Here is a 16,823-nt window from a genome sequence, read left to right on the forward strand (position 1 = left end):
ACATCCCTCTGTGCTTTTACTTTGGAAATACCGAAGAGCATATACCGGATAAAGCGTAACTCTACGCAATGACAAACTTTCTACGACAGCCACCGACTGAAGCGCCGTTCAGAACAGCACGATATGAGATAAAGACGGATAAAGTCACAATGGACCCTTCTGCGTCTAATGACTCTGAGGATGAAAGTTCGGACTTAGAAGTTGTTTGTTTAATGGGGGTCGGGAAGAATTCAGACTGGCTTCGCTTGGTAGAAAACATACAAGTTCGTACATTCATTTAGCTTCGTTAGCTAGCTAATCAGAAATAACCTTTAACTTTGTGAACCTTTAAATTGGGGACGTTATGTGACGTGAGGTGATTTTTGTGTGATCACATCGCGCAGGTCTGTTGTGCAGTCCTCACAGTGAAAAAATGCAGTGGAATTTCCTCTGTGAATGATTTTCATGCAATGTTTGTATGCATCGATCCCAGTTTTAAAGCTAGCTTAAAAATCTATATCGAATAAATACATAGTTTTGATTGACAGATTTTTATTGAACAAATTAATCTAAACAATTTCAAGGAAAAAAATGTATGAAGGTAGTTTTACATGTTCAAAGGGAGTAGAAAGAAGTAAAATAACCTAATATCAATTTATTCCACTAGTAGGTTATATATATGCAAAAAAAAAAAGACCCAAAAGTCAAAACAAAACACTTCTGTTAAGCGTTGTTGTCAGTACATTAGACAAAAAGCCTTGCTCACGTGTACTGATAGATCAATGAACTACACTTGTATATTAGGGGGTTAATTTTATTGTCACGTCACATAAGTGCTAATATGCAGCCACGAAGACTGACAAAAATTACCATTTGTACCTTTCTTGTGTGTAGGTTTCTATTGGCCGTGGATTTGGCGTGACCTACCAACTTGTGTCCCCATGTTGCCCTTTAATGATCTCCAGGCTTCACTGCACTTTTTGTCAAAGGGAAGATGGACATTGGACAGTGACAGACAAGCAGGTACCCATTAGTTAGTAGGACTGTGCTGTCAATTCATTAGCATACCGCAGGGCCTGACGTTGAAGTGTAGCTTTTTCAAGTTTGTACATTTCAGTCGATACAGAAATGTATGTTGTTTGTGGTGTATAAAACATATTTTTCTGTTCTTTATGTGATCACCGTCAGAGTCTCAATGGTGTGTGGGTGAATGGGATCCGCATACCCACTGAAAAAGCCCACCTGCTTCAGCTTGGCGATTCCGTGCGTCTCGGTGTTCCTATTGTGGGATCCAAAGCTGAGTTTGACTACAAACTTGTGAAGCGTCCCCTCAGAGAAATTCAACACAAATTGCTAAAAGGGCAGAAAACAAGCACCAAAGTAGCGAACGTACCTATGAAAAGGAAGCTGATTGAGGAAGAAGGGGAGCCATCTACCTCAAAGACTAAATTGTACCGCTGCTCGGACCTAGACAAGTCGGTGGCACAGCCATGCCCGCTGTCTCCAGCCGAGCACCAAGAGTGTCACAGTTGCGCCCAGCTGAAGGAAGCCCCTCCCAAACCAGATGTGGAAGACTCGGAGCGGGCCTGTGGTGTCTTAGATGTCCCATGTGACCTTGACAACTTGCAGATGCACATGTTGTTCCCTTTGACATTACATTCTGCCTTGACAAAGACAACACATGCCAGAACACCTCTCTGCTCTCCCTCTTGCAGATATAGCCAGAACATCTCCATGCTCAGGGAGCAGGTAGACAGCACACAGACGCAGGTGACCTCGCTGGAAGTTGAGCCCCAATCAGCCGACCCGTTTAGGGAGGAGCAGATCAACCAGCTACAACAACAGCTCAAGACACTCCAAGCTAAGCTGCTGAAAATGGAAATGTTTGAGAGGTCCGTCCGTGAAACTAAGAAGCAACAAGAGGTGAGAACATGCTCAAAGAAAATCTTGTTCCATTATGAACCGATTTGTATTTAAATTGCATCTTAATACATGCGGCTGGAATTTAAAAATATATATATACATATCGTGCCTTGCGAAAATATTCGGCCCCATTGAACCTTTCAACATTTCTCGACATTTCAGGCTTCAAACAAAGATATAAAAGTTAGATTTTTTGTCAAGAATCAACAAGTGGGACACAATCGTGAAGTGGAACAAAATTTATTGGATAATTTAAACTTTTTTAACAAATGAAAAACTGAAAAGTGGGGCGTGCAATATTATTCGGCCCCCTTGCGCTAATACTTTGTAGCGCCACCTTTTGCTGCAATTACAGCTGCAAGTCACTTGGGGTATGTCTATCAGTTTTTTCTTTCTTGCCCATTCTTCCTTGCAAAACAGCTCGAGCTCAGTGAGGTTGGATGGAGAGCGGTTGTGAACAGCAGTCTTCAGCTCTTTCCACAGATTCTCGATTGGATGCAGGTCTGGACTTTGACTTGGCCATTCTAACACCTGGATACGTCTATTTGTGAACCATTCCATTGTAGATTTGGCTTTATGTTTTGGATCATTGTCCTGTTGGAAGATGCATCTCCGTCCCAGTCTCAGGTCTTTTGCAGACTCCAACAGGTTTTCTTCCAGAATGGTCCTGTATTTGGGTCCATCCATCTTCCCATCAATTTTAGCCATCTTCCCTGTCCCTGCTGAAGAAAAGCAGGCCCAAACCATGATGCTGCCACCACCATGTTTGACAGTGGGGATGGTGTGTTCAGGGTGATGAGCTGTGTTGCTTTTACGCCAAACATATCGTTTTGCATTGTGGCCAAAAAGTTCAATTTTGGTTTCATCTGACCAGAGCACCTTCTTCCACATGTTTGGTGTGTCTCCCAGGTGGCTTGTGGCGAACTTTAAACGAGACTTTTTATGGATATCTTTGAGAAATGGCTTTCTTCTTGCCACTCTTCCATAAAGGCCAGATTTGCGCAGTGCACGACTAATTGTTGTCCTATGGACAGACTCTCCCACCTCAGCTGTAGTTATCTGCAGTTCATCCAGAGTGATCATGGGCCTCTTGGCTGCATCTCTAATCAGTCTTCTCCTTGTTTGAGATGAAAGTTTGGAGGGACGGCCGGGTCTTGGTAGATTTGCAGTGGTCTGATACTCCTTCCATTTCAATATAATTGCTTGCACAGTGCTCCTTGAGATGTTTAAAGCTTGGGAAATCTTTTTGTATCCAAATCCGGCTTTAAACTTCTCCACAACAGTATCTCGGACCTGCCTGGTGTGTTCCTTTGTCTTCATGGTTCTCTCTGTGCTTTAAACAGAACCCTGAGACTATCAAATAGCAGGCACATTTATACGGAGACTTGATTTCACACAGGTGCATTCTATTTATCATCATCAATCATTTAGGACAACATTGGATTATTCAAAGATCCTCACTGAACTTCTGGAGTGAGTTTGCTGCACTGGAAGTAAAGGGGCCGAATAATATTGTACGCCCCACTTTTCAGTTTTTTATTTGTTAAAAAAAAGTCTCGATTATCCAATAAATTTCGTTCCACTTCACGATTGTGTCCCACTTGTTGATTCTTGACAAAAAAACATTTTTTTAATATCTTTATGTTTGAAGCCTGAAATGTGGCGAAATGTTGAAAGGTTCAAGGGGGCCGAATACTTTCGCAAGGCACTGTATATCCCTGCCAACCATGCAGAAATTGAGCTCAGTTTCTGGGTTTCTTTCTTATTATAGCCTCAGAAGACACAGCAGCAAAAGGAGCTGATGGAAAAGCAGTTAGAAAACACCTTGCAGGAGGTAAACATCATACATAAGACACCATCACCAACAACAGAGAGCAGAGCTGGACGCAGAAGGCATAGAAGGCAAAACGTTCTGACAAAGTGTAATTGGGTAACTCAAGCACATATAGATAAAATGATAAAATTATGTATCTAATATGTGAAGAAATAAGGAACTATGTCACTAACATAACCAATGATCGTCGATGTGACCAAATGAATGACCAAAGCCACTAGTTATGGATGAACTTGTGTTCTTTTTTTTTTCTAAATGTTCAAGATTCTGTTGGACAAAAACAAAGAACTCGAAGTGACTAAGGTGGGTTTCTACACCCAGGATCTTTTTAGCGCAGCGCATTTGTAGCACCTCACACTATTTCTGTTTCCAGGCGGAGAAGGAAAAGGCGAGGGCCCAAAAGGAGGAAGTTGTCACGCAAGTGACTACGACCCTGGAAAACGAGCTTCAGTGCATCATCTGCTCTGAGCTCCTTATTGAGGTGACAGTCAGTAGAAGCTGCTCGCATTTGATCATATCAAGGAGTACCAAAAAATTGACAACTTTTTCCCTTTAGGCCGTCACCCTAAACTGTGCTCATAGCTTCTGCTGCTATTGCATCAAGCAGTGGCGCAAAAAGAAAGAGGAGTGCCCCATCTGCCGGCAGGCCATCAAGTCCCAAACCCAATGTCTGGCGCTGAACAACTTCATCGACAGCATGGTGGAGAACCTAAGTTTGGATATAAAGATCAGACGGCAGACGCTCGTCTCCGAGAGGAAAGGAGAGTTGTGCATTAAATCAAGTCACGTTGGAGCAGGAGCCGAAACCTCAACATAATATTTTTGTTCTGCTGAAGGTTATGACTTTTACATACTTTCAACAGTCCAAAAGGAAATACATGTCGGGATGACCAAGACATTAGTGATGAGAAGGAATACTGACAGTAATACACTTGTGACATCACAACAAATGAGACACAATGTGTAATGACAGCAAGACCTTCATCGTTGGTCAGAATGTCAACATCTGGATGCAGACCACCCCTTCACCGCAGTGAAGAAAGAGTGTGTGAACTGCTAAAGGATTAAGAACCCTCGAGCCGATGTCCATAACAGCAGCTTCTGCTCGTAGGACACCCAGAACTGGACTTTCTTGTAGTCTTGTCTTGACAGTTGATGCGCTTCTCCAAGATGTTCCAAGGAGGTTTTGGAAACTGATCGAGTTAAGATCTGTGTTGTTTTTGTTTTTAGGAAATATGTTTGCATGCCAAAAGATTAAATAGTTTCTGTTTGAGTATAATCCCTGACACATTCACTTTTCTAATTTCCTGGCTCCTTGTCGATTTATTGGTACACATTTTTGCTTAAAACATCCGGTTTATTTTCCTGAGCACAGCCGTTGCGATTCCCCTACTGTCCTGTTGGTAGCAGTACTTTGTTATTCCATTGACTGGCGCAAGAGCGTTCCGTAGCTATGGAAACACGCGGCTCACAAAGACAGCAGGTACGTGTCTTCACACAGTAAATACAAATTTTATTTTATCAATAGTGTATAAAATTATATTGCCATGAGTCTTGCCCAATTAAATCGTCAGAATGCACGGGCCTAGTCACAGTTGATGAAAGTCGGCTTGAATTTTTAATTCAGTCTTAGCATGATTGGTGGAATGTTCTAGCATTTTAAAAATGGTGATGTTTTAACAAAGCTAATGATACAGTATTAGCATGATTGCAGGAATATTTTTTGCATTTTAAAAAGTGTTAATGTTTTAACAAAGCAAAGGATATTCTCTAACGATAGAATAGAATGCCCTTTATTGTCATTTTACAGCTTTTCGGATAGCTGCTCCCTTCCTAGTGCAAACATTACAAAATTTAAAGTATAAAAGGAAATCTGAGGATAAAAGTGAAAGATCTTATTTACAGTATAGCTATTAGTCTAAGAATGAAGGTTAAAAAAATCTCATTTACAGTATGTTCAATGTGGGTACATGAATGAAGTTTGTACAGAAAGTAGATAAATAGTTATTGCACGTATTTTTTAAAGGTGTTGTATTATAGCTGGCGTTTTCTCTGAGTTCAGCGCGGTGATGGCTCTTGGGAAGAAACTGTTTTTCAGCCTGGTAGTCCTTGTTCGAATGCCTCTGTAGCGCCTCCCAGAAGGAAGCAGTTCAAACAGCTGGGAGGCGGGATGTGTGTTGTCTTTGATGATGTTGTGAGCTCTGCTGACGCACCGGGTGTTGTATATGTCTGTTAGGGAGGGGAGAAGGCAGCCAATGATCCTTTGCGCTGCTTTGACTGTCCTCTGTAGCCTCCCTCTATCTGCAGCAGCAGTTATACTTGAAGTAGCAGTGACTCTTGTTCATACATTATTTGTGCATTCATAAAACCTCTTTAACAATATATTTAGGCTTAAATAAGTAACATGTAGGATATCTAGATGGTGGCTCGTCTAAATTACAAGCTGTGCTTTATAATCATGTTTTTACAAAATGCATGATCATTATATGTACTTTTTTTAGTAGTAGTCCTCCACAAACCACCAACAATCATGTCAAGGCTCACTGGAGGCCCGACTATGTTAGCTGTGGACCGCAGGAGATTAAGGAGGACCATTGCTGAAAAGCCAAACTGGTCCTTAAGCCTTGTGCCCTTTTTATCAACTCTCTGCCTAGACTGTATTGTAAAACATTTTGAGGGTATGCCATTGTTTTTATTAGCATTCATATTCTAGTCAATGATTTTAGAGAGACTAATCCAATGCTCCATCTTTGGCAGAAACTCCTATCTATGAAGAGCTTACGCTCAGCCAGAAAGACTATGTGCAGGAAAGACTGCCGCTCTCTCTACCCCTTTCTGTGACTGCCAACTTGGTCGATGATGGCATCTACTGGCGGCGGGCCTGTGAGCAACGGTGGGACATTTGTGACGTGTCTCACTACAACCACAGCTGGAAGCGAATGTTTTTCGAGAGGCACCTGGAAAACATTCTTGAGCACTTCATCCCAGAGACAACGTCCCTCAAGACCGTTACTGATGAGATCCCGCTGTGTGAGGCGTACGTGAAGAGGCTGGATATCTCCCAGATGCTGCCACCCATTAAGGAGAACAAGGGAGATGCCATAGACTGGTTGAGTGAAACCGACTCGGATGCAGCTCATATGGAACACTATGACTTCCGCAGTCTCCTTAAGCAGCTAAGCTGTCTCGAAGAGTTCCACTTGACCTACAGGGTCAAACACTGCGGGATGAACTTTGAATGGAAAATGACGGAGATGGCTCAGCGAGACTGTGAGACTCTTGCCATGGCCCTTCAATTCAGCAAGACCTTGAAGGTATGCACCCCTTTGTCATGTAACAAATAATTGAATAATAATAATTGAAAACAATTATTTCAGAACAGAACTGCTTAATATTTTTGCAGGTTGTACAACTCTATGAAAGTCACATTGATGATGAAAAGTGCAAGTTGCTGGCCAAACACCTAATGACGCACCCATCCCTTCTTGAGCTCAACCTTTCCCACAACGTAATTGAAGATAAGGGGGCCAAGGCCATCAGCAACCTTATCAACAGCAGCAAACTGGAGATCCTCAACCTGAGCGACAACATAATTCGAGACGTGGGAGCCAACGCCATTGCCAAAGCCTTGTTCAATAACAGCACTCTTTTATCCCTCAACCTAAGAATCAACCGTGTGACCGACAATGGGGGGCTCGCCATTGCCAAGGCCTTAGTGAGGAACCGCACCCTGCTTCATCTGCATCTTGGAGCCAACCTCGTGACTGAGCCCACTGCCATTATGTTGTCGGAAGTTCTGGTTAAAAATCAAACGCTGAAGACCATCAACCTCTCCTGCAATAAATTGGGTGTTGTGAGTATTATACAGCTTTTTTATTGAGCTTTGTTTTTGAGAACTATAGCCAAGATTTTGCCTTAATCATACTGCTTTTGTTTCCCATGTGAACAGGATGGAGGCAAAGCTCTGGGAGAGGCCATAGTTCAAAACAGCTGCTTAACGGAATGCGATGTCCGTCTGACGGATATCGACGAGCAAAGTGCCTCCGTCATCAACCAGGTGGTTTGCACCAATAGGAACGCCTCCGCCACCAACCAGGTGCTCTTCATCCATGACAGCGACTTCATCATTGACGAGGTGATTGACAGCAGTAAGAGCGACTCCATCACCGACGAGGTGATTGGCAGCAGTAAGAGTGACTCCATCACCGATGAGGTGATTGGCACCAGTATCCAGAACTTAGAGGAAGAACAGGAACAAGGTGACGAGGTGCAATCACAAGGCGATGAGGTGCAACCACAAGGTGACGAGGTGCAACCACAAGGCGACGAGGTGCAACCACAAGATGAGGCGCCACAAGAACAAGATGATGTATGGTTGACGTCAGCCTCTTGTTTTGTTAAACCTGCTTTGTTGTTGTCCGATTTTGCAATCTTCAAATGCAAAAAAGCAAAACATGGTTTCTCTTTTTGCATCCACAGGAACCATCTGAAACACCCACCTCCAAAAGCAGTTTCTGATTCCTATTTGTGGACTTTTTCATTTTATTTAATATTTTGTTGCAGCATATTGATGATTGGTCAATCTAGTCAATCCAAGTGTAAAAATAAACAGGTTAATAATTCACAAATGTTTGCTTGAAAGCTGAGTGTAGATAAGTAGATAAGTAGTTAAGCAATATTAGTTACTTGAACTGATTTTCAGAACACTGGCGGAGAAAGCATTTTTTTTCCTGGGGGGCGCATTTATTTAAAAAAAATCACAATTGACGGATTGTTAATTCCCATCCTTACCTGAAACATTTCACATGTTCTGCAAACAAATAGATTGATCAAATTGAACAAAATCTTCCCCCAGAGAGCAACGTCTTACTTCATATCTGTTGATTTGCTCGAACAATCCAGTGGCCTCAGGAATTTGCTAGCAAAATCGCCCCGACATCTGCATCGCAGCCCTCAGATCTTTCAAGTCATCTTTTCGTTTTATTCCAAATGACACTATCAGTCGTGAGTGCAGGGCCCCTGCCTATTTTCAGCGTCTTTGAGAGCCAGCTCTCTGCTTTGTCTCTCTTATAGGCATCAGCAACTGCAGCAGCATCTCAGCAGTAGCTCTATTACACTGCCAGGAAGTCAGAAAAAACATTGCATTTGAAACAATCAAAAGGTGACATGCATATAAACACACAAAGGTAAACTCGATTTAGACGAGAGAGGGCAAGATGCTTTTTGGTGATAGCTCAATTGCTAGGCACTTACAGTAAAATAAAATACAAAAGACAGCTGAGTATTAAAGTCAACACTGAACTAGTAGACAAAGTTTTGATATTACAATGTTTTAATCGTGTCTTTTTGGCATTTGTACAAAATTTACAGCGAGTGTGAAAGTTTAGAAGAAAATGAGTGTAGGGCTTGTGTCCTTTAGCGCTCCTCTACTGAATTATTAATAACGCGTGTTGCTATATTTACCAAGCCAGGAAGTGTAATGTCATCTCGACCAAGCCATTTCTGCTAATGGGATATTTCTGCATTGCTCTCAGGCATTGGGAAACATTTTCAAGTTGCACCAGATTTGAAATCCCAGCATTGAATGTTTTGCTTTGCCAATTAATATTTCAAAGAAGAGTTTTTTTTTACTATACGGTTATTTAAATGACCCAGCACACTGTTTGTAGTCACCCTAAAAAGGCTCCACAGTATTTATTTTCTAGGGAAAGTTGTAGACCGAGTGCTATTCATTGGACAAATATTTTGTAAGCAGTAGGGGTGCTTGATTATTTGATTTTTGGCTTTATAGCACAGAAGAGGACTGACCTGACAAAATAGCTTCTGAAGCCACAGTATATGAACCAATAATAACATATTGGGTTCCCCTTTGTCCTATTTTTCATCCTAATCCTGTTTGAGGGTCATAACGACGTCTCCACGCAAGAGCCGTTTCTGTGCAGGGACTGATGGTTGTGATTGAGGCAGCCTTCGTAGTTGTGTACAATGAGCACAGGGAAGTAGAGCGCATCCTGGTACGCCGGAGGGCTCTCCTCGCTGCTCTGCTGGCCCGATAGGCAGCGTGTGCTTTCCAATGGGCAACTCGGGGGCTCGTTCAGGTTCCCGCCGCTCCTCCACAGGCAGTTCCGTCTGGAGCCATATAGCGAGAAGCGGCTGGCGCTGAAGGGCAGACGCGGGCTCGCCGTGTTGCAGATGCTCAGGGCGCTGCGTGAGAAGATGGAAGAACTGCTGATGGCGTGGTGGCACCACTGGCAGTTCTGCCTGTAGCTGCTGTACCGATGGCAAGCCGAGTAGTTGGGGCAGGTTCCCGAGAGCTGGACCAGGTCCAACAGAACCGCCTCAGAGTAGCTGGGAACGAGTTGCTGATTGGAGCGGATGTGCCACTCCAGCTCTGTACTGTCGATGGTGTTGACCCGTGGGATGTGTCTACAATAAGGATTATCCTCTGAAGGTGTCAACGGCACATAGTCGAAGCCGAAAAGCTTCTCCACGTGGTAGTGGACACAGGCGGTTTGGAACTCCATTAGCACCCGTAAAGGCCAGGAAAGAGTCAAAGCAGCCGCTGTCCAGAAAGCGGAATGCGATGCGTACCAGGGAAGATGATGTGGCTCGCTGAAGGCAGTCATGTATTCCTTAAAGTCTACATTCTTCAGGTGCATCCCCTCACGGGCCTCCATGTAGTCGTCCAGGCCCTCATTCTCTGTGAAGAACCTAGCCCGCTGCATCAAGTAAGAGTTCTCCAACTCCACGTTGGCAAAGCTGAAGCACTTGGTGAACCTCAGCTTGGTCATGGCAAAGCGCTCAAGGCCCTGCAAGTGCTTTGAGATGTCCTTCACCCCGCAGTTCCCGTCGTCAAACTCCGCTTCGGCCACGTGCGTGTTGACCCTCTCATGGACGACCTGAGTAGAGGTGAAGGCGTCTCCATTACGATATCGTGTCACCTGTTGCGTCCTTCTCACGTAGTGGTAGCTGATAGCCTTCCACCAGATGCACGGCGTGGCCTGCTTCATTCTCCGTACACGCTCGGCCACGTCGTCCGCATCCACTTTGTACTGCATCTTGTTCCTGGTGTAGCAGTGCCAGCACTCCACGAGGTAGACCACGTAGAGCATGACCAGGAAGGCCAGGGGGATGTAGATATAGCCATTGGAGCAGGGACTGTCGTGGTACATCATGGACTTCCCCTTGTAGGCGCTGTCAAAGGAGAGGCGTGCGACGGTGGTCACCTGGCACCAGGTCATGACGCCCACACAGCCGTACATGAGCAAGCTGAGCAGCAGGCATTTCCAGTGCGTCTCCTGACACAAGGACTTTAGCAGCGACTGTTTCTGAGGCCGCAGCTGCACACAACAGGTACGACCACATTTGTTATCTTGTATGCTTATAAGAGAATCTTTGGCATAGTTGGCAAAAATACTTCTATGAAGCTAAAAATGGCTCAAAATCAAAGACTTGTGCATATGAAATATTTAATTCAATATTCTGTGTTGTAAGTGCTTTTCCATAGTTTATGCATGAGCGGTTGCACATGTCACGGTCTGTGCGGATTGCAACGCAGAGACTAACAATGCGTGTCTGTCTGGATTTGCATCTTCTTCATCTTCTTCAATGAAGTCTATGTGCTTGCTAGTTCAAGTCCATATCATGTCCATATTCAATTCAACAAGCCAATGATGATGCGGCATGGGTAAGAGGCTAGTGGCGTCCTTCATCACCTCAAGAAAGAGTGATCCCCGTGCCTAGATCATGAGTTAGTCGCGCTTTTATTGGGAAGGCTGCCATGCAACCCTGGCATGATTCAAAAGTCCCATGCAGGAAGGGCCTGATTATTACTATTATGTTCATTCAACAGTAAACACCAGGCTGCAAATAAAAGTGCAAATCAGGGGTTTTAAGATTTCTCCCCCAAAAAACAAAAGTTTCATTTCAACCAAATGGTATTTAGTGTCTGGATTTTCTCCATAGGTCAAACGCTGAACACAACAGTCAGGATCACTGCATTAATGTATCGAACCGAACATGTCAGCAGCAGCACTTCAAGTGACAAGCAAGCGTCAATAATACATGTTCATATTTAACGCTTCTCACTTCCACCTTGGTCACAAGGTTGTGCACCTTATTGCGAGGTTTAATTTTAACATTAAAATGACTCCCATTGAAACGATGAGGCATTTGCTTAGAGTTATCCGCATATGTTCTACAAGTACAATCAATACATGACAGTTTATGGCTCATGTCACTCTTTAGTGCCTTCATTCAAGCAGCGGGCATACAGAGTATATTAACATCATTGGCAGCAGAGTATATGAGCTCCAATCTGCATTATGTTTTACAAAAGAAGGATAAATATAGATTACCGTTTTTTTCCGTGTATAGTGCGCGAAATTTACCTAATTTATTGTCCTAAAATCTGGGGTGCGTATTATACATGGGTACAAAGAAAAAAAATTTTTAATTTATTTTTTAAATTTTTTTTTTTTTTTTTTTTTTTAAATCAAGTCATGGTACAACAAAACCAACAACAGGACTGACCGACAAAGTCGTGGAACAAAAAGACAGGGTGACATTACCAAAGACAGGAACAGAATGACAGTAACACATGCAATGATCCAACGGTGAGCGAGGGGCAGACAGGACTTAGATACAAAACACGTTACATCGATTGAGGTGACACAGGAAGAGAGGGGCGACGCGAACAGAAACTATGGCAACCTAGACACATAGCAAAACTGGGGACGAGACATGACAAATCTCCCCCGAAATAAAACTCACCTTTCTTCTTGTTTGTTGTCAATCGCGCATCGCATTCAGCCATCCTGGCCAACACACTTAGTCAGTAAAATACATAATTGACGACACATCGTTTGATGCGATGGTGCAATCCTTGAGGGTGTGTTATTGTCAAATATTGTTTGTTTTTAATCTCCATCGCGGACCGGACGTCATACGGAGGCCGCCATTACAGATGCGCAGAACAGATGCGCAAGACACGTCAGCTATATTAAGAGCGAGAGTTGTTTTCTTCCTATTAGTTTCAATTCACAGTTTAATTAGCAGTTTCAATCAGCAAATAACAAAATGCGTATTACAGGTAAAATTTTATTTCACAACACTTTGCCTTGTTCCTTTGGTCTCTGCTGTTCATCCTAAAACACAAAGGCGCTCTTTAAGCAATGCGACAGTGAGCGCCCGGCGCGCTGCGGTTGCGCGACCGCACCAAATTAAGCTCCCTGCGCAGTGCGCACTGAGGTCCACTTAAATTTTAGAAAGTACATCAGGACTTTAAAAATATCTTCTAAATTTCAGCGACGGCTCTGTCACAATAATGCTACCAGCGCGGTGCAGTTGGGCGGTCGGCGGCGTGCTACGGTTGAGAGTTCTCTCTTGCGCTCTCTCTCTCGCTCTCTCTCGCTCTCGCGCACACACGCACACGCGCACACACGCAAACCGGATATCATATGGAGGCCGCCATTACAGATGCGCAGAACGGATGCGCAAGACACGTCAGCTATATAAAGAGTGAGAGTTCAGTTCTCTACCTAAATCCGTATTACAGGTAATATTTTATTTCACAACACTTTGCCTTGTTCCTTTCGTCTCTGCTGTTCACTTCAAACACGCTCCATGCGACCGCAATGCTCTCGTATCAGACGCTTGCTCGATCACCTGCTCGTTTGCTGTCCCGTGCGCGCACGGAGCGCGGTGGTGCGTTTACGGGCAGTCGGAGAAATCAACGCCAACAAAAAAAATTACATCCAGCCTAGTTAAGACCATACCAAAGACTATAAAAATGGGACCCATTGCCTCCCTGCGTGTGTGACGATCATTGGGACTTAAAAAAAAAAAAAAAAAAAAAAAAAATTAATTTTTTTTTTTTTAAAAATTCATAAAAATTGGGTGCGTATTATACATGGGTACAAGCTTTTTTCCAGCATCAGCATGCCATTTTTAGGGGTGCGTACTATACATGGGGGCGCACTATACACGGAAAAAAACGGTAAATTTTTACTTTTTTTTTTAAGTCCCAATGATTGTCACACACGGAGGGAGACAATGGGTCCCATTTTTATAGTCTTTGGTATGGTCTTAACTAGGCTGGATGTAATTTTTTTTGTTGGCGTTGATTTCTCCGACTGCCCGTAAACGCACCACCGCGCTCCGTGTGCCCACGGGAAAGAGGCGGCTCTGTATGGGAGAGACGTTGAAGAGGAATAAAAACACCCTTGGAAACCAAAACTTGCCCCTCGTCGTGACTCGGAGCCGCAACAAATGTTTCGGATTTGTGTAGGGTACATTGTGACAGACAGCAAACGAGCAGGTGATCGAGCAAGCCTTGTCTGATACGAGAGCATTGCGGTCGCATGGAGCGTGTTTGAAGTGAACAGCAGAGAAGAAAGGAACAAGGCAAAGTGTTGTGAAATAAAATATTACCTGTAATACGGATTTAGGTAGAGAACTGAACTCTCGCTCTTTATATAGCTGACGTGTCTTGCGCATCCGTTCTGCGCATCTGTAATGGCGGCCTCCGTATGATATCCGGTTTGCGTGTGTGCGAGAGCGAGAGAGAGCGAGAGAGAGAGTGCGAGAGAGAACGCTCAACCGTAGCGCGCCGCCGACCGCCCAACTGCACCGCGCTGGTCGCATTATTGTGACAGAGCCGTCGCTGAAATTTAGAAGATATTTTTAAAGTTCTGATTTACTTTCTAAAATTTAAGTGGACCTCAGTGCGCACTGCGCAGGGAGCTTAATTTGGTGCGGTCGCGCAACCGCAGCGCGCCGGGCGCTCACTGTCGCATTGCTTAAAGAGCGCCTTTGTGTTTTAGGATGAACAGCAGAGACCAAAGGAACAAGGCAAAGTGTTGTGAAATAAAATATTACCTGTAATACGCATTTTGTTATTTGCTGATTGAAACTGCTAATTAAACTGTGAATTGAAACTAATAGGAAGAAAACAACTCTCGCTCTTTATATAGCTGACGTGTCTTGCGCATCCGTTCTGTGCATTTTATTTCACAACACTTTGCCTTGTTCCTTTCTTCTCTGCTGTTCACTTCAAACACGCTCCATGCGACCGCAATGCTCTCGTATCAGACAAGGCTTGCTCGATCACCTGCTCGTTTGCTGTCTGTCACAATGTACCCTACACAAATCCGAAACATTTGTTGCGGCTCCGAGTCACGACGAGGGGCAAGTTTTGGTTTCCAAGGGTGTTTTTATTCCTCTTCAACGTCTCTCCCATACAGAGCCGCCTCTTTCCCGTGCGCGCACGGAGCGCGGTGGTGCGTTTACGGGCAGTCGGAGAAATCAACGCCAACAAAAAAAATTACATCCAGCCTAGTTAAGACCATACCAAAGACTACTATAAAAATGGGACCCATTGCCTCCCTGCGTGTGTGACGATCATTGGGACTTAAAAAAAAAAAAAAAAAAAAAAACTTATTGAAAAACTTAAAAAAATTTTGTACCCATGTATAATGCGCACTCCAGATTTTAGGACAATAAATTAGTTAAATTTTGCGCACTATACACGGAAAAAAACGGTATTTCCTAAGTGCCAACGGCTCTTGCGCAGTCAAGTGTACGCTCCGCGCTGGTTCCGGGTGTCGGCCACAAAGAGCGAAAAATCAGCCTCTCCTCCTGGAAGTCGCACCGACTCAGGCGAAAAAATTATAAGTGCCAACGGCTCTTGCGCCGTAAAGTGTCCGCTTTGGCTGGTTTGGCAGAATCTCGTGGAGGACCGGCCGCCTCCTCAAACACAGGCCGGTGGGAACGACTGGCAGAACCGCGTGATGGCCGCCTGCTCCCGGCGTCCGCAAGTGAACGAACACCCCCCTCCCGGGGACGGCCGTCTGCTCCCGGCCGCCGTCCTTCAGCCCCTCACCTTCCGGACCCCCGTCTGCTCCCGGCGGGCCTCCGAGTACCCCCCCCCCTTCTCCCGAACTGACCGACAGGCAATGAGACCCGCCTTGGTAGGGCCCCCACCGGCCCCGGCTCGCGCCGGCGTTGGGTGGACGGTTCCTCCCCACTTGCGGGTCGCTCTCCGTGGAGGACCGGCCGCCTCACTAAACATAGGCCGGGCGAAAATCTGCGAATGTTATCAATCCAAGGAAGGAGGAACCGGCCGCCTCCTTAAACACAGGCCGGGCGAAAATCTGCGAATGTTATCCATCCAAGGAGGGAGGACCGGCCGCCTCACTAAACATAGGCCGGGCGAAAATCTGCGAATGTTATCCATCCAAGGAGGGAGGAACCGGCCGCCTCCTCAAACCACCGGCCGGGCCAAAATCTGCGAATGTTATCCATCCAAGGACGGAGGAACCGGCCGCCTCCTTAAACACAGGTCGGGCGAAAATCTGCGAATGTTATCCATCCAAGGACGGAGGACCGGCCGCCTCCTTAAACACAGGCCGGTGGGAACGACTGGCAGAATCGCGTGACGGCTGCCTGCTCCCGGCGTCCGCACGTGAACAAACACCCCCCTCCCGGGGACGGCCGTCTGCTCCCGGCCGCCGTCCTTCACCCCCCTCAGCTTCCGGACCCCCGTCTGCTCCCGGCGGGCCTCCGAGTACCCTCCCCTTCTCCCGAACTGACCGACTGGCACTCATGACCCGCCTTGGTAGGGCCCCCACCGGCCCCGGCTCGTGCCGGCGTTGGGTGGACGGTTCCTCCCCACTTGCGGGTCGCACTCTAGCGCCTCGGCCGCCGCGAGAGCGTGCGCTACGCGCCGCCCCCGCAGGCCTTGGCGCGACCGTACGGCAGCGAGACCGAGACGCCCCGAATCACGCACCTGGAGGAAATCAACGGAGGCCGAGCGCGCGATCCGATCACGGCACGCCGCGTGGGCGTCCGCCGGCCGCGCCGGTCTACCGCGAATGCTGTTTCTCAAACCCTTGCCTAACCAGACGGCACCGCGGGATGTGCTGTCTCACTCTGCTCGACAATCCGAATAGCCTTTCCCGACTACCGCGTTGCGGGAGGCGTCTATCGTGCCGCCGGTGGCGTATGACCTTCTGCGTGAGGCGTGCGGGCTCGGGGGGGCCGCAACGACCGAGTCTGACTCGGACGGGGCGCAGCTTCCCTCCCGGTC

At 45.8% G+C, this 16,823-nt stretch overlaps 3 protein-coding genes across 5 annotated transcripts; 2 read left to right on the forward strand and 1 right to left on the reverse strand.

Moving 5' to 3' along the window:
• The first annotated feature begins 49 nt into the window (after positions 1–49).
• On the forward strand, positions 50–5,015 carry rnf8 (ring finger protein 8, E3 ubiquitin protein ligase). Of its 3 annotated transcripts, XM_061270682.1 has the most exons (8): positions 50–263; positions 874–1,002; positions 1,168–1,616; positions 1,695–1,902; positions 3,674–3,832; positions 4,001–4,039; positions 4,110–4,217; positions 4,293–5,015. In XM_061270682.1, exons 1-8 carry the CDS (start codon positions 69–71, stop codon positions 4,551–4,553), a joined length of 1,548 nt encoding a protein of 515 aa, XP_061126666.1. In that variant the 5' UTR covers positions 50–68; the 3' UTR covers positions 4,554–5,015. The 3 variants fall into 3 exon arrangements, with proteins under 3 accessions (XP_061126666.1, XP_061126665.1, XP_061126667.1); XM_061270681.1 differs by having other exon boundaries at positions 1,168–1,902; XM_061270683.1 differs by having other exon boundaries at positions 1,168–1,902; positions 3,674–3,736.
• Positions 5,016–6,023: 1,008 nt separating this feature from the next.
• tcte1 (t-complex-associated-testis-expressed 1) lies at positions 6,024–8,842 on the forward strand. Its single transcript, XM_061270982.1, has 5 exons — positions 6,024–6,414; positions 6,494–7,050; positions 7,140–7,589; positions 7,686–8,348; positions 8,810–8,842. The coding sequence occupies exons 1-5, from the start codon at positions 6,267–6,269 to the stop codon at positions 8,840–8,842; spliced, it is 1,851 nt and encodes a 616-aa protein (XP_061126966.1). The 5' UTR covers positions 6,024–6,266.
• Positions 8,843–9,639: 797 nt separating this feature from the next.
• tmem151ba (transmembrane protein 151Ba) lies at positions 9,640–14,790 on the reverse strand (the record flags this gene model as incomplete). The annotated part of the gene is made up of 2 exons (XM_061270780.1): positions 9,640–11,071; positions 14,765–14,790. Coding segments are annotated over 2 exons (1,458 nt in total), but the record flags the coding sequence as incomplete, so codon positions are not given.
• Between the last annotated feature and the right edge of the window lie 2,033 nt (positions 14,791–16,823).

This window comes from Syngnathus typhle, linkage group LG22 (genome assembly GCF_033458585.1).
Source record: "Syngnathus typhle isolate RoL2023-S1 ecotype Sweden linkage group LG22, RoL_Styp_1.0, whole genome shotgun sequence".
Taxonomy (NCBI): domain Eukaryota; kingdom Metazoa; phylum Chordata; class Actinopteri; order Syngnathiformes; family Syngnathidae; genus Syngnathus; species Syngnathus typhle.